Source organism: Heteronotia binoei, chromosome 1 (assembly GCF_032191835.1).
Source record: "Heteronotia binoei isolate CCM8104 ecotype False Entrance Well chromosome 1, APGP_CSIRO_Hbin_v1, whole genome shotgun sequence".
Lineage (NCBI taxonomy): Eukaryota > Metazoa > Chordata > Lepidosauria > Squamata > Gekkonidae > Heteronotia > Heteronotia binoei.
In genome coordinates this window covers 248,475,458-248,500,278 of record NC_083223.1, presented here as the reverse complement: position 1 = coordinate 248,500,278, position 24,821 = coordinate 248,475,458, and the positions used below count along the sequence as shown (strand labels likewise).

Sequence of the window (24,821 nt, the reverse complement as noted above, 5' to 3'; positions counted from 1 at the left end):
CCTAACACAATCTGGAGACGTCTGGTGAGAGGGGAAAATGGCAAATAAGTCCCTGTAAGTTAAAAAAAACCCCTGGAAGGCGAGATTCTCTTCTCTGCTATTGGGGGCTGAGTAGCCTTGGGAGGAGAGCGACGGATGAAGCCAAAGTGTCAACACACCAGCCCCCTTTCCCAAGTTCCAGGCAAGGGCAAGCCAGTCACAAACAGGTTCCAGTTGCTTATTTACAAAAAAGTTTATTAAAAATAGGAACAGAAATGACACTTGGAGAGGCCCCAGCGCAGGAAAAGGGAGGGGGGCACATTTCACTGCCCTGCTGTGGAGGGGGGTAGAGAGGGCCCAGCTTGCAGGAACCAGACTAAGAAGCTAGGAGAGGGAGACAGTGCCACAGATCCAGAGCCATCTAGCCCCAGGTGGTATCCTGGGCTCCCCAACCTGCTGCCTTTTGCACCTGAAACCTTAAGCGCTGCTCTACCTTCATGACTGCCTGCTTCTCCCCCCCCCCCCTCCAAACAGGGCCTCACTTTTGCATGACCCAAACAAGCAGCACAGTCCAAAGACAGCCTCTCCTTGCTGGCGAAGCCATGGTGGACAGGGGAAGAAGCTGGAGTGCCTGTGGGTCTAGAGGCAGCACATGGGTTGGAATCTGATTTCTCCCTCCCTCCCTCCTAAACCTTTAAATAAAGACAGACATCTCTGTGCTGTGCAAAAAAAAAACCTCTGTACAATTCAAGCAAAACAAAACTCCATGCGTGTGAGCCTGGGGGAGGCCGTTGGCCACAGGAAAATAATACTGATGAGGCATGCAGCCTCCCCACTTTGCCTTGCCCCCCCTCCCCCCCCAACGGTGGCAGCGATTGTCTGCGAGACACAGCTACAACACATGCGGGAGGCACAACCAAGCATGGTGTCAGTGGAGGCGGCAGGCCTCGGGTGTTATCCTACACAGATGCAGAGACGCAGAGCAGGGATGCCGGTGGTAACGGGGCAGCCCTTAAGACGACACGGTGACCGCCGCTAGTGCACCGTTCCGTGAGTAGAAGAACTTGCTGAATGCCTCTTCAAGTAAACAGCTTAGTCGGCTCTGATCGGCCTGTGGGGGAGGGGGGGGAGAAGAGGGCAATGAGGTTTGTCAGTGGGTTGGAGGAAGAGACCCACGTTGTGCCCTGCTGGGTGTGGACTAGAGTTAGGCAAACCCCCACCAGGAACCAAAAGGAAGGACAGATTTAGCTGCCAGGTGGGAGAGGAGTAAGGGATGTGGCACAAAAGCACCCTTGCAAGTGGGTGGATGAGAGGAGAGCTCCTACCTCACTGATGAATCCCAGCTGGACCAATTCTGCTGCCAGTTCCTGGATATTGTCATCTGGGAGGGGTGGAGAGGACAAGTATAAGAATAGAAGACAAGCCCTGTTGGATCAAACCAGTGGTCCATCTAGTCCGCATCCTCTCTCACAAAATGGCCAACCAGTTCTTCTGGAGGGCCAACAACAGGGCACAGAGGTCTTCCCCAGTTGTTGCTTCCTGGCCCTGGGATTCAGAGATTGACTGCCTCTGAAAGTGGAGTTCTCCTCAGCCACTACAGCCAGTAGCCACTGACAGACCTATTCTCCGTGAATCTGTGTAATCCCCTTTTAAAGTTGTCTATTCCTGTGGCCATCACTACATCCTCTGGCAGCAAATTCCACAGTTAATCACTCTGTGAAAATAAGTATTTCATTTTGTCCATGCTGAGTCTACTGCTTATCAGCTTCATTTGATGCCCTCAAGTTCCAGTTTTTTGGGAGGGGGAGAAAAATTTCTCGATCAACTCTCTCCATCTCATGTATGATTTTATAAACCTCTATCATGTCCCCCCTTGATTATCTCTTTTCTAAACTGAAAAGCCGCAGACTCTTCAGTCTTTCATCTTGGTTGCCCTCACCTGTACTTTTTCCACCTCTGGAATGTCCTTTATTTATTTAGATTTATAGCCTGCCCTTTCCTGAATGGGCTCTGAGTGGGTAACAACAGTCAATAATGCAAGGTGAAAATCAGATAAGTATAATAAGGCACTATAACAATCTAAAAGCAATATAACAGTCTGAAAACAAGCTCCAATTCTGCAGTTGGCGGTATCAGTTGCCTTCACTCCTTCCATACATCCCCCAGCTGGTATAAGATAAATGATTCGAAAGAGTGAGTTCATCAGGGCCCCTGCAGCAGGGAGGCCACAGAACAACACTGAGGTACAATGACCAAAACCGTACACAGTATTCCAAAGGAGACTGCACCACAGACAGATATGGGGACGTTATATTTATGGTTTTATTTTCAGTCCTTTTCCTAATAATCCCTAACAAGTTTGCCTTTTTCACTGCTGCACAACATCGGGTTAACACTTTCATGGAGCTACCTGCTACAACCTCAAGACCTTTTCCCTCTCAGTCTTAGCAAGCTCAGACCCTATTAGTATATATCTGAAATTGGGGGGTTTTTTGTCCCAACGTGCATCACAGGTACATGAGTGACTGATATCCCAGTGTCTCCCTCCCTCCCTCCCTCCCTCCCAGCCAAACACTTACTGGGTAACAGGTCACAGCTTAGGTGTCGATTCAATTTGTCTTCCAGTTTCAGCAGCAGTGTTAACTGGTGGGTGGGAGAAGAGGAAAAGAAGAAACAAGAGTGTGTTTTCAGCCCCAATTCCTGGCCTCGGGACCCCATTCCAGCTTTTTTCTTGTGAGATACACCTGCTATGCTCAGCCCAGGAAGAAAGCAGAGTATTCTGGGCAGCAGCAGGCTACCCCAAAGCAGCACACTATCCCACCCATCCACAGAGCACAGGGGAGATGAGATACATACATGATGTTTCACGCCCTCCTCCACTGACTCAATGTTGCACTGCATCAACACCACCTGGGGACAGAATGAGGAAGCCGGCTATGAGTTGGAGAATCAAGCAGAGTCCTGACTCTCTCTCTCTCTGACAGGCAGAGTGAACCAATAACCCACCTTGCGAGTCTCCACCTCAGCAGGTTCTGGAGTTGGTGTCTTAACTGATGGGGGCGCGATGGGGGATTTCACTACCTCTTGCTGTGGCTGCTGAGGTCGAGGCAGGCCGAAGGCAGTGAGAGGGTAGATACCATTCCTGTGAGATGGGGGGAGGGGGGAGAGAAGAGTTTGCTCACACAACTGCAAGAAATAAGACAAGCTTTCCCAGGGTCCTTTGTACAGGCATAGTGACCGGCAGAAAGGCAGCTTCTTCTCCACCCTGCCCCCCCACACAAATGCCTCCACAAATTCTCTCTACCTTACATCCTCCAAAAATTTGTCTAGCTCCAGCGCTGGGGACTGCGAGAAGCTGTAGGTAAGCAAAAAACAAACAAACAGTAACTTAATAGGGCAGGTCTACAATGATCTATGTAAATTCTTCAACTCATCTATCTCCCACCCCAAAGTGGTTTGAGATATGGACTAAGACCAGCAAGACAAATCCCTGCTCACAAACTCACCGGGTGATCTTGGGCAAGTCACTCTCTCAGCCTATCTACCCAACAGCATTGCTGTGATGATAAAAGGGAGGAGGGGAAAGAACTGTACCTATCTTGAGATCCTGGAAGGGGAATGTTTAAAAATATGCTAATTAAATAATGGATACTGGCTCCCCATTCTGTCCTCCTTCCTGGGACCCTCCCCAAGCACTGCCAGAAGAGCCTCACATCATGCGGATGCCCTCGCGGTCAGCATGGTTGATCTCAGCCAGTACAGCACTCATGTCCAAGTTCTTAGTCATTTCTTCTAGTGCATTCTCGGGGATCATGTCTGTCAGGGGAGAAAAACTTTGTGTTACACAGGCACCCGGGGGTGGGCTTCCACAGCCATGAGCCCTAATAGCAGTACTCAAGCACATCATCTTGATTCCAGTAGACCCCCTGATGGATGGCCGGTCAAAGGACAGAGAGCAAAGAATAAGAATGAATGGACGGTTTGCACGGCAGAAGGGAGAACAAAGGGCCCCAATAGATGATATGTGTTATGGGGTCAGGAGTGATCAGTGAGGTGGCCAGGAAAGCCAAGTGGACTAGAAAGAGCTCCAGGAGGCTTTCTCTGAACTGGGTGGACAGGCCACAAAATGGCAAAAGAGATTCAATATAAAAAAGTCTAAACTTTACACATTGATGCTAGCTAGAGCAGAAATATTATCTTCATACATACAGTGAGGGGATCTGAAGCAGTGGCAACTAGTGACTTTGCTATTAAGGAAGAGTTTGATACAGCATGATCATTCCTTAACAGCAATCTATGGGAGAACCATATGGGGAACAACATGTATAACTATGGATTCCTCCATCATAGAAAGAATATCAGAACTTCAAAAGAAACAGAAAGAAAGTGGCCAAACAGCTCAACGGGGACACCTCTACAAGGACAGGCTGAAGTGTTTGGAGCCTTTTTAGATAGATAGATACATTTTATTTGTATCCCGCCCTCCCCGACCAAGCGGCTCAGGGCGGTGTTTGGAGTATTGTTTTGTTTTTTACAACCTGGAATGATTATAAATCTACATCCTGTCGTATTTTCATGAAAAGTGGAAAAGGAGAACAATGTAAACTACTTGGAACCCCACTGGGGTATAAATGAATAATAAATCAATAATACGTCATTTTATGTATGCATTGCTCACAGTGTATGCAGTGGCTATCACTAGCATGACACCATTAGCGTCCAAGTCCTGAGAGTCCATACCATCACTGGATAGTATATCATAGGAACATAAGAAAAGCCCAGCTGAGCCCAGCCTCCAGTCTCATATTGGCCAACCAGTTCTTCTGAAGGGCCAGCAACAGGGCATAGAGACCAAGGCCTTCCCTTGATGTTGCCTCCTGACACTCAGAGGATTAGTGCCTGTGAATGTAGAGGTTCCTCTCAGTCACCTTGGCTAGAAGCCACCACCAGATGCATGGAGAATATCTAATTCCTTTTTAAAGTTGTTTATTCCTGTGGCCATCACTGCATCCTCTGGCAGCAAATTCCACATTTTATTCACTTTCCCAAACTGGAGGCTCCCTAGCTCTTGTTGGCTTTCCCCATGGGGGATTAGTTTAAAGGCTGCTCTGCAACCTTTTTGATACTAATCACCAGCAGCCTGATTCCCTTTTGGTTCAAGCAAAGTCTGTCTCTTTTATACAGATTCAGCTTGTCCCAGAAAGTTCTCCAGTGCCTAACAAATCTAAACCCTTCCTCCGGGCACCACATTTTCATTCACACTTTGAGACCCCTGATCTATGCCTGTCTAGCTGGCCCTCGAGTAAGAGGATATACATCTCTTCCCCCTTCACAAGAATGCTGCTAAGGTCAAAGAGAACACAACTCATGACTTAGCTTGCATAGACTGATCAATTGCCCTTCAAGGCCCTTTTAAACATATCTTGAGTTGAAAGAACCAAGGAAGAACTACAGGATTTTCTCCAACCCTTTTAAATAATATTGGCTAACAAAATGTCATCAGACAAAATCGGCCACAATAAATCAAAGCCTGCAGAGGGAGCCCTCTAATATACCTTGGGAATTATGGCAACCACAGCCCAAGAGAAATCAGTAGATGAAAGTTCTGTGAAGCTCCAGAAAAATAAGGGAAAACAGTTCTAACCCTTGAGGACTTCCCCCATTAAAATGTTTTACACTAACAAAATTAATTCCAGGACCTAATGCACCCATACTTAGATACCATAAGCACCTTCTAGGGCAGGGGTGGCCAAACTGTAGCTCAGGAGCCACATGTGGTTCTTTCACACATATTGTGTGGCTCTTGAAGTCCCCATTACCCTGTCAGTCAGCTTGGAGAAGGCATTTCTCTTTAAATCACTTCTCCAAGACAAGCCAACTGGCAGCTTGGAAAATGCATTTAAAGTTAAAGTTGCTTTCTTTCCACCTTTCCTCCCCTCCCCATCTATTTTCCTTCCAACATCTGTCATTCATGTCTTGCAGCTCTCAAACATCTGAAGTTTATTCTACGTGGCTCTTAAGTTCAGCAAGTTTGGCCACCCCTGTTCTGGGGATTTCCGTTAAAGAGAAAGCATCTTAAAGTTACCATTTGGGAATGGCCACCTTGGATTTTTTATCTCACAAATCTTTATCGGAAGATCACCTTGTCTCAGAGCACCTTTCTCGGCTACCAAAACAGCAGTCAGATCTCTGTTTCTCTAACTTGGTCATGGAATTCTATCATGTTGCCCCTGCCATGAGAACTTGGGGTCACACCATGGAATTGACCAGAATACAGCTTGGACAGACAACAGAACTGGTTCTTTATGGAATTCACCAGCACAATATACAGCAGTGGCAACTAATTTGGATTTGTTGACAAGAAAAAAACAAAATTAAAGTGGTCAGGTGTCTCAGAGGTAATATATCCTGGAATATCAAGATGCTGGGGAAGGGTCAGGGGGGAGGCTAACACCATCTTCACACCCTGCATGCCAGTTTCCAAGAGGTACAATTGTGGCCATTGTTCCTGGACACAGAACATTTGATATGTATTTGTAAGATTCAAATGTTAAGATTCCTCTGCTCGGGACTTTTCAGCTTAAAGCAGGAAAGGGAGTGTTCCTCTCCTCATTTTCAAACAAATGCCCTGAATGGCCGCAATTTTATACTAGTTTCAGCTGTACTGACTGTTTTGTTTCGATGTGTTGTCATGGAACACCTTAAAGGCCTATCGGCTATACAGTCCTTGAGTGAAACTAGATCAGCTAAATCAATCCTTATGCTACTATGAAGCTTCAGCCTGGGCAACACTCACAGCCAGTAAACTATCTGCTTGACCATACTCACGCTGATGGCCCACAATGCAGTGTGCTGCCAGGAGCTTCAGAGAGGGCACTTCAAACAGGGCCTGATGAAACAGGAGCTCACGAGCTGTGGGACGCTTACTCGGCTGCAGCTCCAGGCACTTCTGAATAAACTCCTGGAAGGGAAACAGATTATGGCTTGGGCCAGCTCCTTACAAATATACATCATGTTTGCCCAGTGGAGGAAAGAAGAATCTGAGATCCTTACCCGTTGCAAGGGGTCCTCCAGCAACTGAATGGCATTGTTAATTGCTTCTTGGGGCACATAGGATGATTCACCATTTCCCTGTATCTCCAGCACTGCCATCTGCAGGCAAAGAACTGCAGTTCAGATACAGATGCATAACCCACTGGCATACAGAATTTACCACTCACTGTGAAGAGCTGCATGGGTCAATCAGCCATCACCGATTAGTCACAGCACAGAAAACCTTCACATCACCCCATTCCGCCACTCAGTCATGTATTTAACTGCAAGGGTAGACTGTAAGCGGCAGTGTTTTGCAATTACTCCACCAAGGCATTTTCAACACATTGCAGGGGAGAACCATTTGGCTCTCCCTTTCTGAATTATGTTTTTGATTTCTCCTTGGTCCCAGGAGGAAGGAGAAGCCAGAGACTATTGGAACCACAGGGCATGCCCCATCCCCCCAAAAAACCGCGCCCTAGGAGATTCAGCCATGTTTGAAAGGGAGCTGAGGAACAACACTTGGAGCCGCATTTATGCCACAAGGGCATCGCCAACGTGCTGTGACGCTGTTTTACCCACATTCACACTTCCGTGCCTCACCTCCAGTGCGCACATCCCAAAGGAGTAGATATCCACGGCGGTGGTCACGTGTGCAACTTCTGGAACACAAAAGAGGGACCAGAACTGATAAACAATCAGAAAGAGAACAAGGAAATCCGAAACTGTCCAGGAGTCAAGCTCAGGGTGAGAGACAACATCAGACACACTCCACAGCCAAGAATGAGTCTGTGGGGCATCAGGCACACCATTAATTGCAGATCCCCAACCACCTTCTGTCCCCCTCCCTTTTCATACCGCCATACTCTGGAGCAAAAAAGTGCAGGTTCTTCTGCTCCTCACGACACGTCTTCACATGATTGTTGATGGTATCTGGGGCAACTAGAAGAGAGGAGAATCATAACTGATAAGATGCGATGCCTTGCCTCACCTCCTGCTGTTGTGGGACTCAAAGGACGGTTCTCCTGGTCCATATCTACAGGGAAGCCCAAAGGAAGACAGGATATGGCAGCCACCTCACTTCCCCTTATTGCTGGCACCCCACAGCGGAGGTGCAAGACTAGGGAAAGAGGGTGGGCCCAGCTCAGAAGCAAGCGAGGAGGAAGGAATGTAAGAGGGAAGGACCCCGCCATTTCCCCCAACCTCAGAGCTAAGCAGCCTCTCCATCAAGAGCTCACAAGCCTAAGTGGAAACTGCCCCACTCTCAGTCATGCTGGAGGGCAGTCAGGGGACACTGCATGAAAGCAGAGTAGGCAGCTCCTGTCCCATCAACATAGTTTTCCCTGCAGCTCTGCCTTGCCTTTCGCTGCTTTAGCACACTGTTCCCATTGCCGAGGGAGGGGGGAGATGAGGCTGGCACCAATGCACACAGCTTTGCCTGGACTCTGCAGCAAAGCAACTACTTTTTCACAAAGGTAGGCAGGCAGACATACGCACATCACACACCCATGGCTTCAAAAGAAGGAAGGGTATCCTGAGCTGCTGCTGGTGCTCTGCTGCCTACCTCCTTGCCCAGAGCTTAAAAAGAAAAAGGCATCTTCCACGACACTCCACACAGACAGGGCCTCAATCTTAGTTGAAGTTCTCTTGGAGGAAGAGACATACAGACAGGGGCTGAAGTTCAGCCTCTAAATAAACCCTTGGAGGAAAGGCCTCAAAGAAACTTCCTATCGTTTTTTCCCCCTGGAAAAGCTCCAAGGGAAGGAGAGGCTACCCTTTTCTGGCCACAAGCTCAAGGCTGTTAGGCTCAAAGTCTAAGCTTGTGCTAGCCCATCTTATCCTAGTCCTCTTTTCTTCACCAAAGATCACTGCCAGGACTCTGTTCCTATACAAACACCTCAGCAGGGCACTGCCACACACAGCAGGCTTCAACAAATCATAGCTCTTGCAGATACAACAGTACTGCTATACTGGTGGCCACTGACCAACATCCTGACGTTCTTGTTATGCAGGATCAGCTCCCCGAGACTCAGAAACCCTCCTGAGAAAGCTGGAAAAATGGAAGCACGGACAAGAACACTAGCTGGAAGAAGGTACAGCAAGAGAGGGAACAAGAGAAGCCAAACTACCTACAGGGGAATACTGACCATGAAGAAATATAAATGCTCAGAAGGAATATAACCATAGAAAGATTCAGAAAACCCACATATTTCTATTACTTTTACTTTTTACAGTGGTATGCTATTTACCTTCCACACCCCTATACTAATCAATCAGATCCCAACAGCGTTTCTAACAAAATGGGTGTGTGATCTGCATAACTAGATTGCGATACACTGTATTTTTTACGGCTAATGCAGTGCAAATAGAAAAGGCTTCAGTCTGTAAGCAAATGTTTTAAATATTTGAAAAAAGCATCAATAAATCCTAATTTAAACAGGCTCTTCAGGGACTTGATTCCTCTTTCCTTACTGTGACCCACCCAGCAAGCTGCCCATTACCACATTCATAGCACCCCACCCCAGTTAATCCTCCTTTAGCAAACTTGAGACAAGACTATTTTTAGTTTGTGTCAGGGGTATAAATTCATTCTATTGTTAGGTGCCTGTGTTGAAATATTTCTTTCAACCGCCTTATCATTCAATATCCTTCTTGCATTATTATGGAAACTGGATGGAACACATACATAGAAACCCAATGAAGAGTTACCAGAACTGTTATGCCTTTTTAAATATTATATTTATGTATAGTCTAATATGAGTTTCATGAAGCACAATAATATTAATATTTTCAGTTGAGTAGTTTTACATTTAACCGTCTCATTCAATTCCTACCATATTTATAATGAAAAAGTATGATACTTGACGGTATGTTATGTGCAGTATAATTCAAGATTATCCTCTACATATAATTCAGTGTTTTTAAATGCCTCCCTGCTGCAACTTCTGTAATTTCCATTATTGATACTGTCCTCTAAATTGAGCTACTTCTGTAACTAGTCAGTCTTCTGACCAATTTGCTTTGCCATCTAACAGTTCCATAAAATCTTCTCCTTCTGTATCTGATGCTATAAACTCTGCAATTCTACTAAGCAATTTAAATGTAGAAATTCCCTTTTAGAGTTCTTCAGCTGTCACAGATGTTTATGTTCTTTGTTTTCTGCAAATATAAAAAGGTGATGTCCTTTGTATTTCTCCAGTATATATACATTTCCAAAAGTGATTTGAACAGCACCTCTTTCGGATCAATTTCACAATTCTGCTGTTAACCATAAGCTGGTAAGTGATGGAGCCAGAGAATCTTATAAACAGATCTTTTAGAAAGCAAATTACTCCTATCTGCCTTGCTGTTTAATTGTCTGATTTCAGAATTTTTCTACTTTTAGATTTAATTTCTATTAAAGTCACATGTTCTGTCCTTATTTTTGGCACATGACCTCATTTATTTCCATATTAATTTCCAATGACAGATTCCTTTGTTCTCACTATTCTTAGTTGTCTTTTAATCAAAAAGGCCTCTAGATGGTGTAAGGCAGCTTTTCCCCCCCCTTCCTTCTGTGGCAGCAAGAAAACTGTTACTTATTACAGTTCATTATACGAACTCTTGCAGGATTATGGAACACCACTAAGTGAGTGGTTATTTTCTTCTGCTTCAAGGTCTTTGGATCCAATATTTCATGTTCCTTAAGTAGAAAAGTTAGCTTTTCATCTCAGTATATAAAGATGCCTTATATCAAGTTAGCAATAACAAAACCAAAACAACTGTGTAATATATATTGTAAATGCTCCATTAAATAGTTACTATGTATATTGTAAACATTCTATTAAATAATTACTGAATTGCCAGAAGACTAAGGAAGACAACAGAGATCACCTTTCATACAACAGGTAAGTATGTACAAATTGCAGTTTTCACAGCAGTTAAGTGTCCATGAATACCATGAATTCCATAGGCAGCAATAGTCCAACATTTTATATGTCCAAAATTCAAATTTGTCTTCTGTCCACAGGGATGCAATTCCACGAAGAGTGTGATCAACAATGGAGATTTACAAAAGAATTTATTACGATGAGAAGCATTATGGATTTTCAGGCTACAGTCTTTAGAGCTTGTAGGCTTAAACCAGAACAATGATTTATCATGTTTTCTGTGAAGTAGGATACACTGACTTGTGATGTTGAAGTTTCTTTCAGAGTTAGTTAATTATACCTGTGAGGCACTGTAAATACGATAATTTGGGTCAGGAGACTGAGCTGTTGCCGAACTTCAAGAATGTTTGGGTTTAGTTTAGTTTATTTACGATTTATATCCCGCCCTTCCCACCAGAGTGGCTCACGGCGGCTCACAGCACATAAAATCTAACATAAAGATATTAAATTTAAACATTTTACACAGTTAAAACATTAAAAAAAACATAACAGCAGTCTAATAAAACTACACTCAGTTTCCAATGCCGGTTAGTTATAAACCAGCCGGAAGAGGGCTGTCTTGCAGGCCCTGTGGAACTGGGCAAGGTCCCGCAGGACCCTCACCTCTTCTGGCAGCTGGTTCCACCAGGAAGGGGCCATTACAGAGAAAGCCCTGTCCCTGGTAGATTTCAGGCGGGCTTCCTTTGGCCCGGGGACAACGAGAAGATTTTGGGTTCCCGATCTCAGTACTCTCTGGGGAACATGTGGGGAGAGACGGTCTCTCAGGTAGGCAGCTCCTAGGCCATATAAGGCTTTAAAGGTAATGACCAGCACCTTGTACCGAACTCGGTATATTATTGGCAGCCAGTGCAGAACCAGGAACCCTGGCCGAATGTGCTCCCATCTTTGGAGCCCCAATAACAACCGAGTGGCGGCATTCTGCACTAACTGCAACTTCCGGGTTCGGCACAAGGGCAGCCCCATGTAGAGGGCATTGCAGTAGTCCAACCTCGAGGTGACCGTTGCATGGATCACCGTTGCTAGATCGTCACGCTCCAGGAAGGGGGCCAACTGCCTCGCCCGCCTAAGATGAAAGAATGTGGACTTGGCAGTGGCTGCTATCTGAGCCTCCATCATTAAGGAAGGCTCCAATAGTACCCCAAGCTTTTGACCCTGTGCGTCACTATCAACGGCGCACCGTCAAAAGCTGGCAGGGGGATTTCCCCTCCCAGACCCCGACGACCCAAGCAAAGGACCTCTGTCTTCGCCGGATTTAGCCTCAGCCCGCTCAGCCTGAGCCACCCAGCCACAGCCTGTAACGCCCGGTCCAGATTTTCTGAGGCGCAGGCCGGCCATAAGCAGATAGAGCTGGGTGTCATCAGCATACTGGTGACAACCCAGCCCATACCTTCGGGCAATCTGGGCAAGGGGACGCATATAGATGTTAAATAACATCGGGGAGAGGACCGCACCCTGAGGCACTCTGCAATCAAGCGTGTGTCTCCGGGACAGTTCACCCCCAATCGCAATCCTTTGTCCCCGACCTTCAAGGAAAGAGGAAAGCCATTGTAAGGCCAACCCCTGAATCGCCGCGTCGGCGAGGCGGCAGGTCAGTAACCAATGGTCAACTGTATCGAACGCTGCCGATAGGTCCAACAGCATCAGCACCACCGAGCCGCCCCGATCCAGATGCCGTTGAAGGTCATCTACCAAGGCGACCAACACCGTCTCCGTCCCATGGCCTGGGCGAAAGCTGGACTGAAGGGGATCAAGGATGGAAGCATCCTCCAGGAAGGTCTGTAACTGCATCGCCACTGCCCTCTCGATAAGTTTGCCCAAAAAGGGCAAATTTGAGACCAGCTGGTAATGGGTGTGAAGAGTGACTGAGTTAAAGATTCAAGTTTTTGAAAACTCTTGATAAGCCCAGGCTGCTTGGGGCAGCCTCAAAACATGCAAAAAAGTAGCTGGCAAATGCATTGGGGAATATCAAAGTATGACGACATTCCATTGTTGATCACACTCTTCATGGGATTGCATCCCTGTGGACAGAAGACAAATTTGAATTTTGGACATATAAAATATTGCACAATTGCTGCCTATGGAATTAATAGACACTTGCTCTGATAACAGCGATTTGTACGTACTTACCTGTTGTATGAAATGTGGTCTCTGTTGTCTTCCTTAGTCTTTTAGCAAGTCAGTATTTAATAGAATGTTTACAATACACATAGGAATTGCATTTACAATATATATTACACAGTTGTTTTGGTTTTGTTATTGGTATCTTACTGTGTTCTGCTTTAGTATAGCTATTGTATCAAGTCAGATCACTGATCTACTAAGGTCAGTATTGTCTTTTCTGACTGGCAACAGCACTCAGGGTCTCAGGGAAGGTATCTTTCATATCACCTACTACATCATCCTTTAACTGGAGATACTTGAGACTTTCTATGTGCAAAGAATGTGTTCTACCACTGAGCCACTGTCTTATCCCCAATAGGGAAATATTACTTGTACTTTAATTTCTATTGCTTCATGGCTTTAAAATGTCTGGAAAGCTGAACATCCATAGCCTTCCCTGTGGATGAAGAGTCAGTCCTGTATTGTGGATTACATGCCATCCTGCAAATATGCTCATATGTGACCAGTCCAAGGGGCGCCCATATTCCTACAGGCACCAGGCCTCCCCAGGAAAGGCAGAGTCCTGGTGAACAAAAAAAGGCCTGCAGAGCTCTCCCATGGCTAGCCAGAAACTATGGAGGGAAAAAGGGGAGAGAGTATCGTTAGCACTTTCAGGATTATTAACTAGCAAGGCAGCATCTTGAACGCAAGCTGGCATGGCGAGGTAGCCAGTGCTCAGACAAGGTATGGAAAAACTGCAACAAAAGCTCCATCACAAAGAAGCCCTAGATGGCTACTGTGTCTCTGTTAGGGATGGATAAGTGCTACCTAAGTACCACTGACACATCTGCTTCAGGGACAGGAGGAAAAGTCTTTACACCACAACTGGCATCACAAGGACGTCTGCTCAGTCTGGGCCACAAGGACCAGGAGCTTATTTTTTCCTCTGAAGTAGTTTGACTCTAAATGCAGAGCTGTGCAGTCATACGCCACAGGCAGTCCTGCTGAAAACATCCCACACACGCCAGATCAGCCAAAGCAAAAGCAGCCAGATAGGGCCATCTGTGGACTCTAATGAATGATGTTTTCCTGCCTTCCCCCCAATTTTGTTTGTGGGGTTCAGGAATAGCACAGGAAGCAAAGCGACAGTCTTCAGTGGAAGGCAGGAACTGGAAATCATTGCCCCCTTGCCTGCAAACAAAACAGGAGGCAACGCTGGAGGAGCTACATGGTTGGAGACATGCTACTCGCTCCTTGTCTTTCCACCCTGGGTAGATACCCACCACCCTTCCACTACCATAATTCTGCTTTCCACCTGCTGCACTATGCTGACAGCATCTTTAACAATAGGCTTCTCTTTTAAGTCCTCACTATTAAGACTCAACACCCACTTACCCAAACACAACATCACTAACCCTCTTAGCTCTTCAACATGTGTAAAGGAGACTCTCGCAGACACAAGGTGACTGTCAGCATCTGTCCCACACCTAGACAATTTCTTCCATTGCTCCATTTCCAAAACCACCTCCTACCTGAAGGACACAGCTGATAAATCCCAGAACTGTGCCTTCTCCTCTAGCACACCATTTTCTGAGAGGAGCACATTCCCAGACATACCACTTTCCCAACCTTGGGAGGGACAGAGGCACACACTCAAGAGACAAACATCTAGTATACAATGAGGTCAGCCAGCTATGATGGAAGCAGAGGTGCCTTTCCCGTTTCCATCTTCCCGCCACCCAGTGCCAAGACACAGCAGTGCAGCAGTCCCTTGCATGGCAAGCAATGGCCTCCAAGAGCTTCTCAAGATGATGATTGCAGCAGGAGCCAGCAGTGTGATTCCAGGGAATGAGTGGGGACTCTCTGCCTGAGCTAGAAAGCCCCAAAACACCTTAACTCGCCCTCCTCCCCCAGCTAGGCCAGCTACACAGTTAGCAAGCTTCCAAGCCTCACTGCTGCAATTCACCCAAGCTCCCCTTGCTAGATGGCAGGCTCAGGGCACTGTTCCTTTTGCAGCCAGCCAAGGGGTTAGGGAAGCCACAAGCAAACGGCAAGCAGAGCCTCAACCATGGTTAGAGAGAAAAGAGGCGGCAACGGCTCCTCGATGTGTGAGAAAAGCCCAGGCCCACATGCAGGAGGCAGCATGCAGCAGGGGGAAGGGGCTGGGAGGAGACTAGTGCAGCCTAATGCTTTTGTAGGGAGGAGGAGAAAAGGAAGGAGCACAGGCTTCTCTCCTCCAGTTAGGAATTCCAAAGGGCAGAGAGATCAGGAAAGGGTAGAGCTACACTAGAGAGACGCACACGCCAGCCTCATAAGCAAAGAACACTGGAGAAGAGGAGTTTAATATATATAAAGTGATGCTCTCATTATATATATATATATATATTTAGGTCACAGTCACATCACAGAGCAGAGAGATTTGCTCACCATTAGCAAAAATCCTATGAAAGACTGTTGGCAAGAGAGAGAAAGAAGAGAAAAGAAGCAGCCCATAAGCGGGAAATTAACAAGACAGACGTCTGTGAGCTGAGTTGATGAACAGCTAGCCCTCCACCTCAACCCAGACAACAGTTGGCTGAGTCACCATGGCAGCAGTACAGGGGTGGAGCTCCTTGCCTTTGCTGGTGCCACCAGCCTGGAGTGGAGAGCAAGGGCTGGAGGGAGAGACAGACAGGGCAGGGGGCCAGGGCTTCTGGTAGCAAAGCCCTCTCCTGCCACTGAAGGGGCAGGCAGCAAACCCACAAGGGAAGCCACTGCTCAGCACCCAGAAGTTCCTCCCTTCTCCTCCTTGTCCCCACCTAAGAAGGTGCACATGCATTCATGTTTGATCTAAGGTGAACACTCTAAGAAAACATGGCAGCTTGCATTTCTTCTAGCTTGCTGCTTCTATCCATGCCTTCTGTGTCTAGCCACCTACCCACCAACAACTCCAATAAGAGAAAGAGAGACTGTCCTTCCTCTTTATCCTATCAACTTCTGAGGCCAGGAACCCTCTCTACTGGCTTCATCTTCCTTTTCAAATATTCCATCCCACCAAACACTGGCATCTCGAGTTTGCTGCTGAATGGTTGCCTGCTTTGTCACTCAAGGACAAAGTGAGGACCTGCTTAAAGACAGAATGATGGGGACTTGGTAGCAGACCCCGATCAGGGAGAGAACAAGAGATGGCCCCTTCCCCAGCTCCTTTTCTTCATGCTGTCTGCCCTGAAATGGAACACTCAAGTTGTCCTGTAACCCAAGACTGCTCAGTTTCCAATAGTTCACTGGAGTGAGCAGATCTGGAGCACAGATTTCCCCATATATCACCAATAGCCACAGGAGAAGGTAAACCCTGAAGCTAAACTAGCTCAGTTCCATGCTGGGTAAATCCCAGCTCCAAGAAGTCACCTAGACTAAGTACTAGAACCACTGAATTAGAAAGGATTGTAGCAGATACTACCTTGCCTGCTCCCCATTATATGATCACCCATCCCCACTGAATCGTGGAAGTTCCTGGACTGACTGACTGCCTGACATACCCAAGAAGTTCCCTCCCCTTCCCTCTAAGACACCATCAGCTGCCTCATGACAGTTTGGGTTCTCACCCTCTCTGCCTCTGAGTGCATCACAGGCAGCCTCTTGTGCTGCTGAGCTGTGGGAACCTCCTGGACAGTATCACCTTCATTTGACAGAACATCTGATGTAACATCTGGTGCTGCAGAAACCCCCCCTCCCCTTATGCCCCATCTACTGGGTGGAAAGGAGAAAGTCAGATCAAGAAGAGGGCTGGATATTCTCCACCTGCTTCAACTTCCAAAGAAGCAGAAATTTCCAGGAAGATTTGGGGAGAAGGAGAAGACACAGAACAACATCTCGCTTTCTGAAGAGCTACCTATTAAGGTGGGATGTCAGAACAGAAGTTTGTTAAGGACAGATTTAATGTGACCTGTTCCACTGCACCACTACACCCATTCACGTCCATAGCCCAATCTGCTCCATATGAAGAGGGAGCAGTGTCAGGACAAGCCTGGATTTCCAAAAAGTAAGGATCGGTCCTGATATTTCATGCCATCAGGGGAAGGAAAAAAAACTGTACATTCAGGTCAAGAGTCTTGTTTCTTTGGGGTTCTCCAAACAGAATGAAAAATGTACTCCAATCTGGAGGGTAACATCTGATGGAGCCACTTGGCTGATTCATCTCAGAATACAAAAATGGTTGTGTGAAGGTAGAGTTCGCTACTGACACGGGTGGAAGAGAGCACAGATGAAAAGTCCCTGCCATCGTTTGTCCATCTTGGGCAGTCCAGCAGTTTCAAACATCTTGAATGAATTCAACCTAGACTGCCACAACCTAAATAGTAGTCAGGTAAAATTCATGAAACACGTCAGAGTCACACAGACAGCAGGATTTTTCCTCCACAACAGGCCCTGCCCCATCAAGGATGGAACCGCAAACTTCAAGTTAACTTCCAGAACAAATTCACACAGAGTTTCCTGATGGCAGTCTGAAGCCATCAGCATATGTGGCTCTCCCTAGTCAGATATCCCACCCAACAAGAGGCAAGTGTTCTTCTTAGAAACAGACTTGGCAAGAGCTCTTCCTTGCTTTGGCACTGGAGCACAATGACTTTTCCTCTTTGACTGCAATGAACAAGATACGGATCTTGAGAGCTCCAGGTCACACAGAGCTGCATGAAGGAGAGAGAGAGAGTGTGTAACCGAACCCATTCAAGAACTTCCACAGAATTTTATTAACTTGAAGTGACAGAAGGAGGTGTGCCAAGCTACCCTCCCACCATCATGGCTGGCATGCTTTCAGTCATCACAGTATTTGTTGTTCCTTCATTTATCCTTGTGAGACAGGTGCTGTATATGCCTTCCCGTAGCTAGCCGATGAGTTTGCTCAAGAATCCAGTTGCCAGTCCAGCTAGACAGGTCCAGCCAGTGATGTCATTCCATGTTCTTGGTCAAACAGAAATGCTCTTTCCTGCTTTTTTTTTTTAATGGCCCTGGAAACTCTGCTATAACTGATGGGGACTGTACAGATCTGTGTAAGAAATGCCATTTGGGGATCCAATTTCTTGTCCCCAAACACAGCACAGCGCCTTAAAGTGTAAGTTATAAAGTCTGAAATGGCAATCAATCATTGCACTTAAGGCATCTCTCCCCCTCCCCCTAGTCTTCCACCCTAAGGCTGGGCCTGCCAGCAAAGTCCACCATATGGCAAACCAGGGGCTCTTAACCCATACAGGGATCCTCAAAACAGCACAGCTTCCTCTCCAAATAAGGTAGCATCCTTCGCCAAGGGCTCAGCGCTTGGCAAATGGAACTGCCTCTCCTATAAGAAAAAGCAAATGTACAACTAAGGGGGGGGGAGAGAATATGCTTCAGCAAATGCACTATCTTAAATATGTGGGGCACATTAAAGAAGGCTCTGCAAACAGACAACAAAGCCTTCTAAACTCAGCTCTTGGTCCAAGTCCCAAACAATACACCTTCCTCCAGCTGTGGCAATTGAGGAGCAGAAAACCAAGGGCTGGTTGATCTGCTGCTGGGTTTGGAAATCCTTCCCACGGAGCTGTATGTATGTCTTTTTACAAATGGAAGGAACCAAATGTTACTGCTCTCATGAGAATGTAGTACTGGCCTTTGCTTCACAGAACTTTGTGCTCTTTCACATTCCACTTCTCTCCAGAGGCAATGCATACTTAACTTATGGAATTCACTGCTTTAAGGCACGCTAAGCACTAATACAAAGGGCGGTTGTTGTTCTTCAAATGTGAGGAGGTGTATTGACAGTTGTCAGCCATTATATCCAAGGATGGAACCACCATGTCCAGAAGGAGTTTTGCGCAGATTATTAGATGCTGCAGACAAAGAGCAAGCGGAAGCTTCACAGAGGCATCTTGTTAAGAGACTGTATGATACTTTAAGCTGATCCAGAGTGGCAATGCTTGTATTTGTGAAAGGCAGTACAAAGGCATACCTCCCAGGTACGGCATTTCTGAAAACCTGGATGGGATTCCTCACAGAAGTTTTGGGACTAAAATGACAGAATAACGAGTCCATAATGCATCCCTTCCCCTCCCCTACCACACACAGGAACTGCCTACTCCCATAGCCCCATGAATACCTGCATATCTAGGCAGATGTACAACAGAATGGCTTTAAACCAGTTTGATTGCTATGACACCTCAAAAAAATCCTGGGAACTTTATTTGGCACTGTGCCAAGAATTCTTTGGAACATCTCTAGCCCAACCAATTTGTCTACTTCCTCCACTCCAGCTACAGCTGGAGAGGGAAGCATGGTTACGCCAACTAATTTTGTTGTGACATTATAAGCAAAACCTGTGGATAGTATAAGGCAACTAATGTCTCTCCCAGACCTCCCATCCAGCTTGCTCATGACAAAAGTGTTCCCCTCTCAAGGGACAGAGAGATTTCTGAACTGGCCTGCCTCAAATGCCAAAAGGAATTTAAGACCTAAAGCGATATAATCCATTTTACTAGAGAGGATCCACAAGCAGCCACAACAGAAGAGGCACAAGAGGGAACACAAACCAGAGCAGCCGACGGCACCACACAATAACAAGAACACTTTGCTTGCTGAAAAGAACTCTCAAGGCAAGGCTGATGACATCCCAAGCTGCTCTGGCAACTATGTTTACTTGGGAAGAAGCCCGACAACTCTAGCCACCCTTCCCCTGCTACCCCACTGGCTGACATTCAGCCCTGCCAGAGCTCTGGACAGAATGACAAAAGCACAAGACTGGCATAGAGACTGCCAAGAACAAAGAGCACTCCCCTGAGAGCCCAGAATGCCAGCCCCATGCCCCAGATCTCCAGGGAGCTGCTGCCTGAAGGACAGAGATCAAAAGATGGCAGCACAGGGTCAGAGATGAATCACAGCAGAGTTTCCTGTCTCTCTTCCAAGAGAGTTGAGTGGCCTGGTTGGCAAGCACAGAGCAAAGCAGCTCAGCATTCTGCCCCCCCCTCCTGGCTTTTCCTATGGAGTAGAAAGCAGAAGGGATACTGGGGCAGCCTGCAATAGGAGCAGCTCAGGGTAGAGTGTCCTTGGGCAGTGGAGTTTTCCAGGAGGTTTCCAGAGGTCAGCACCATTTGCTATAAACAGAGGCCCCAGAATCCTACAGGCAGCAGATGTGTTCCCAGTTAGCCCTTCCCCTTGGTCTCACCCTGCCCAGGGCTGGTGGAAGAACCTGTTCCAAGGACAGGGCAAATAGTAAGACAACCTCTCTAACCCAGCAGCAAAATGGAAGGATCAAGTCTCCTTTTCTGGCCAAATGTTTCCTCACTGGCAGTGACACCACCCCACCCCACCCAGTACAGTCTTACCTGACCCGATCTTGATCAGCCCATTGTGCTGGATAAAGATGGTGTCACAAGTCAAGTTTCCATGAATAATCGGGGGGTCACAGGAGTGGAGGTAACTGGAAAGGAAACACAGGAAAAGAGTAAGCTAAGTTCTTGCTTGCAGCAATCATGCAAGATGCACTGAACTAGGAGCTAGTTTCATACGGCACTGAAGGGCATGAATCTTTCAAGAAGCCCCAGAAAGGGAGCAGCTGGCTATCCTTGGCCAGCATGTATGCTCACAATCCAAGGGGCAATGACTGATGGGATGGATGCCAAACCAATACCCTCAGCACCAGAGGGGGAAGAGTGGGACAGCATGTCACACTAAAAACCTTGCAAAAACAGGAACAGAGCTCTGCCATAATCCCCATCTTTATGATGCTTTGGAAGGGAAGACCTAAGGCAGACCAAACTTCATTGAGTCTTCCAAGAGGAAATGTAATGAACTAGCAAAGACCGAGCCACACAGTATCTTCCTCCACCTGTAAAAATGCCTGTGCCACAGAGGACAAGATTAAATTTTGCCAAAGATCTGGTTTTTAAAATCATTTTCTACTCTCCAGAAGCATTCCCCAGGCTAGCCTATGCAGACAGCAAATTTCAGTCATTCCACTAATTGCTTGGACAGATGGGTGTGTCTGTGTTCATCTAGGCACATACAGTTATTTTCCACTAACATGATGCCAGCCCCCAAAAGCTTCTCTCACATGCATACCTGAGAGCAGAAAGGATTTGGGTACACCAACGCTTCCAAGCCTGCAACACAGTTCAGAGAAGTTCATCACCAAGAGACATTAAGCAATGTCCACTATGGTCCTCATACAGAAGCTCAGACCCAAAGACTAAGTTCAGCCAAGTTCTCCCCTTATTTCTTGTCCCCAGACATTTCTAAGTTTTCAAACCTTGGCTGCTTCCCCTTAACCCTACCCTAGGAGGAACTGAAGATACATGCCAGCCATCTGCTGACCATTGCCTCTCCAGATCTGTGGCTACTAGTGGGCAGAAGAGAAACAGCAGCATAGAACTCCTGTCCAAGGGCTACAGCAGTCCTGGAATGAAGGACAAAGCAAGCAGGCATGATTTCTGGGCTATCAGCAAAAAGAACAAGGGGTCACCTTTTCATTCATAGTCTTGTGGTTCTTCTTTGTTTTCTTCAGAAACTGCTTCAGGCTGCCAGAGGACATGTACTCTGTAATGAAGATCACCTGGCAAAGGAATGGCGGGAAGGAAGGTTACCACCTCTTGTTTCTTCAAAAGCCCAACACCCCACTTACCCTGGCCTTGTTCTCCTTCACATCAGCCCCACTTACCCTGGCCTTGTTCTCCTTCACATCAGCCCAGTACTTGTGGAATTTGACAATATTCAGATGTTCCAGCTGGATTAGATTGTCAAAGACAGCTTTGACCTTCTCCTGCAGCAACAAACAGAGCGGAGTCACCACTCCAAAGTGGAGCTGTCATCAGCAGGCCTGCAACACAACCTCAAGCCGGGCCTGCAGTTCACCCCACCCCACAACTGTGGATGCAGTCGAGCCAGTCCACTTTGCCTAGCGATCTGCACAGATATCCCACTGCCCAGTGAGGTCAGCCACAAGTTGTGGCTCCTATATAGAAGTATGAGCATCACACACCTCCTGAAGCTTAAAATTCTTGCGCTCCGAAAACTGAACCTCATTCCATACAACTTCCACACCTTCTTCAGTATCCATCGCCAGGTAGGCACTGTCAATCCCAGGAACATTGCGCTGATTTACCTAGTGAGAGAGATGAGCACATGAGAGAGTGAAGACTTAGGTAGCTGATAGGTTAGAGCTAAGACCCGCCTCTACACACAGCACAGTCAAATTGTTGCTGAAACTGGCAGAAGATCAGACATACAAGATCTAAAAGAGTCTCCCCAGTAATCAGGCGATGCTACCCTTCACCAAAAATCAGCTCAGTGTGAAATACTTATAAAATATAAACTGCAAGTCAGGAAAGGCACAAATAGGTATTAAAAAAAGCCACAAAGTAATGGAACAAAGAAATGGAAACAAATGAAGTAATGGAAGCTGTAAAATGTAAGAAGGATTCCTGCAATCTTTTCCAACTCTCAGAAAGCTCAGTCCTATGCTTGTGGGATCTTTGCGGAAGAGTAACTGTGTGGGTCATTGGGCAAACAGGAAGGACAAAGGAAGAATGAGGCATGAAACTGATCCTTTTCCTTGGTGGAGCTGCACTTGCAGAAGAGGAAGGAGGACCGATTCATCCTGACATCCTTCCTCACTCATGTCCTCCAGCTCACACGCCTGTTCCTCTGTGTCAGTCTTGTGGCCCTGGGAGAGATCTTTCTGGTGGTCAGAAAGTGTTTCTAAAACAGAAAAAAAATTAGGAAAAGTGCCACATTCTGTGAGTGAAATGGTTAGATGTAGGCCAATGGCTGGAACTGGAGAGAATCTGGAGGCACTTCACTATAGGCTGTTTAGAAGTAACACATCCAGTGAGAGATCAAAGCCTGTTCATTTTTCCCTCCAGAATTCTTGTTGTGTCTCCCGGCTGTTGAATCCTGAAGGCTGAAATCTCAAGACCAAGAAACCTGGAGTTGCTTATTTTATTCTAGCTGTAGTCTGTGCTTACCCTAGCTAATTTCTTGCCCTCTGCCATGTCAGGGGAAGCCTGCCTCAGTACTAACAGGGGTGACGACTAACAGTACTAACTGGACTGAGGGGTAACTTTACTAATCCACTTGTTAGTAGAGACCTCTCCCTTTAAAACTGAAGTATTCCTGCTGTGATTCCTTTGTGGGAGGAAGGAGAGAAAACTCCCAAGCTTCAGTCTCAATCCCACCACAGGCATCAGCCTCTCTATTTGTGTCCTCATGCTGGGGTAACTTCCATGTGAGATTCCCTTGGGGAATAATGCTGGATTGTTCCCCATTCCTTGTTTTGGCCTAAGCATCTAGCTCCAAAGTATCCCCTTCTTCTCATCTCCACTTTTGCTTGTCTCAGGTGCTGCCAGTAGACTTGTTAAGAAGGGTCACAGGAGTGACACTGCCCAGCTGGGTGAACCCCTTTCTTTCCCAGCTTGTTGGCTACAATGGGACCTGCCTCAGCCAGGCTGTAAGCCTTCTGCTGCTCCTTGCAATGGCTGTATCCTCTCTGTTCAAAATCAGCCCAGCATAAAATATTCAAAAGTAAGAACATATACGAACATAAGAGAAGCCATGTTGGATCAGGCCAATGGCCCATCCAGTCCAACACCGTCACACAGTGGCCAAAAAAAAAAAAAACAGGTGCCAAGGACACTAGAAGCCCTTCCACTGTTGCCCCCCCCCCAAGCTCCAAGAATGCAGAACATCACTGCCCCAGACAGAGAGTTCCAACAATATGCTGTGGCCAATAGCCACTGATGGACCTCTGCTCCATATGTTTATCCAATCCTCTCTTGAAGCTGTCTATGCTTGCAGCCACCGCCACCTCCTGTGGCAGTGAATTCCATGTATTAATCACCCTTTGGGTGAAGAAGTACTTCCTGCTCAGCAATTTCAATGAATGTCCACGAGTTCTCATATTGTGAGAAAGGGAGAAAAGTCCTTCTTTCTCTACCTTCTCTATCCCATGCATAATCTTGCAAACCTCTATCATGTCACCCCTCAGTCAACGTTTCTCCAAGCTAAAGAGCCCCAAGCTAAAGAGCGTTTTAACCTTTCTTCATAGGGAAAGTGTTCCAAACCTTTAATCATTCTAGTTGCCCTTTTCTGCACTTTTCCCAATGTTATAATATCTTTTTTGAGGTGTGGTGACCAGACTTATACAAAGTATTCCAAATGAGGCTGCACCATCAATTTATACAGAGGCATAATGATACTGGTTGATTTGTTTTCCATCCCCTTCCTAATAATTCCCAGCATGATGCTGGCCTTTTTTATTGCAGTCGCACACTGTCTCAACATTTTCAGTGAGTTATCCACCATGACCCCAAGATCTCTCTCTTGGTCAGTCTCTGCCAGTTCACACCCTCATCAACTTGTATTTATAGTTAGGATTTTTGGTCCCAATGTGCATTACTTTGCATTTGGCCACACTGAATCTCATTTGCCACGTTGACGCCCACTCACCGAGCCTCAACAGATTCCTTTGGAGTACCTCACAATCCTCTCTGGTTCTCATCACCCTGAACAATTTAGTGTCATCCGCAAACTTGGCCACTTCACTGCTTACTCCCAATTCCAAATCATTAATAAACAAGTTAAAAAGCATCAGACCCAGTACTGAGCCCTGCGGTACACCACTGATTACCACCCTCCACTGAGAAAATTGCCCATTTATATTCACTCTCTGTTTTCTATTAATTAGCCAGTTTCTGATCCACAAAAAGACTTGTCCTTTTACCCCATGACTCTTGAGCTTAACTTAGGAGCCTCTGATGAGAAATTTTTATCAAAAGC

The 24,821-nt window shown here is 46.5% G+C and overlaps 1 protein-coding gene across 2 annotated transcripts in view; it reads right to left on the bottom strand.

Annotated features, from left to right (window-relative positions):
* Positions 1-217: 217 nt before the first annotated feature.
* The window catches only part of NRBP1 (nuclear receptor binding protein 1), a 38,980-nt gene continuing 14,376 nt past the window's right edge, over positions 218-24,821 (bottom strand). Inside the window, exons 3-19 of one of the 2 annotated variants that reach the window (XM_060251331.1) lie at positions 22,027-22,149; positions 21,706-21,807; positions 21,511-21,600; positions 21,111-21,151; positions 20,375-20,469; positions 15,468-15,491; positions 7,870-7,953; positions 7,615-7,673; positions 7,033-7,131; positions 6,808-6,940; positions 3,693-3,795; positions 3,284-3,334; positions 2,986-3,121; positions 2,836-2,889; positions 2,559-2,622; positions 1,305-1,360; positions 218-1,090 (exon numbers count right to left, since the gene is read on the bottom strand). In XM_060251331.1, coding sequence (XP_060107314.1) covers positions 992-1,090; positions 1,305-1,360; positions 2,559-2,622; positions 2,836-2,889; positions 2,986-3,121; positions 3,284-3,334; positions 3,693-3,795; positions 6,808-6,940; positions 7,033-7,131; positions 7,615-7,673; positions 7,870-7,953; positions 15,468-15,491; positions 20,375-20,469; positions 21,111-21,151; positions 21,511-21,600; positions 21,706-21,807; positions 22,027-22,149 — 1,413 coding nt within the window. In that variant the 3' untranslated portion in view covers positions 218-991. The remainder of the gene's footprint in view (positions 1,091-1,304; positions 1,361-2,558; positions 2,623-2,835; positions 2,890-2,985; positions 3,122-3,283; positions 3,335-3,692; positions 3,796-6,807; positions 6,941-7,032; positions 7,132-7,614; positions 7,674-7,869; positions 7,954-15,467; positions 15,492-20,374; positions 20,470-21,110; positions 21,152-21,510; positions 21,601-21,705; positions 21,808-22,026; positions 22,150-24,821) is intronic. The other variant, XM_060251337.1, reaches the window with a different exon arrangement.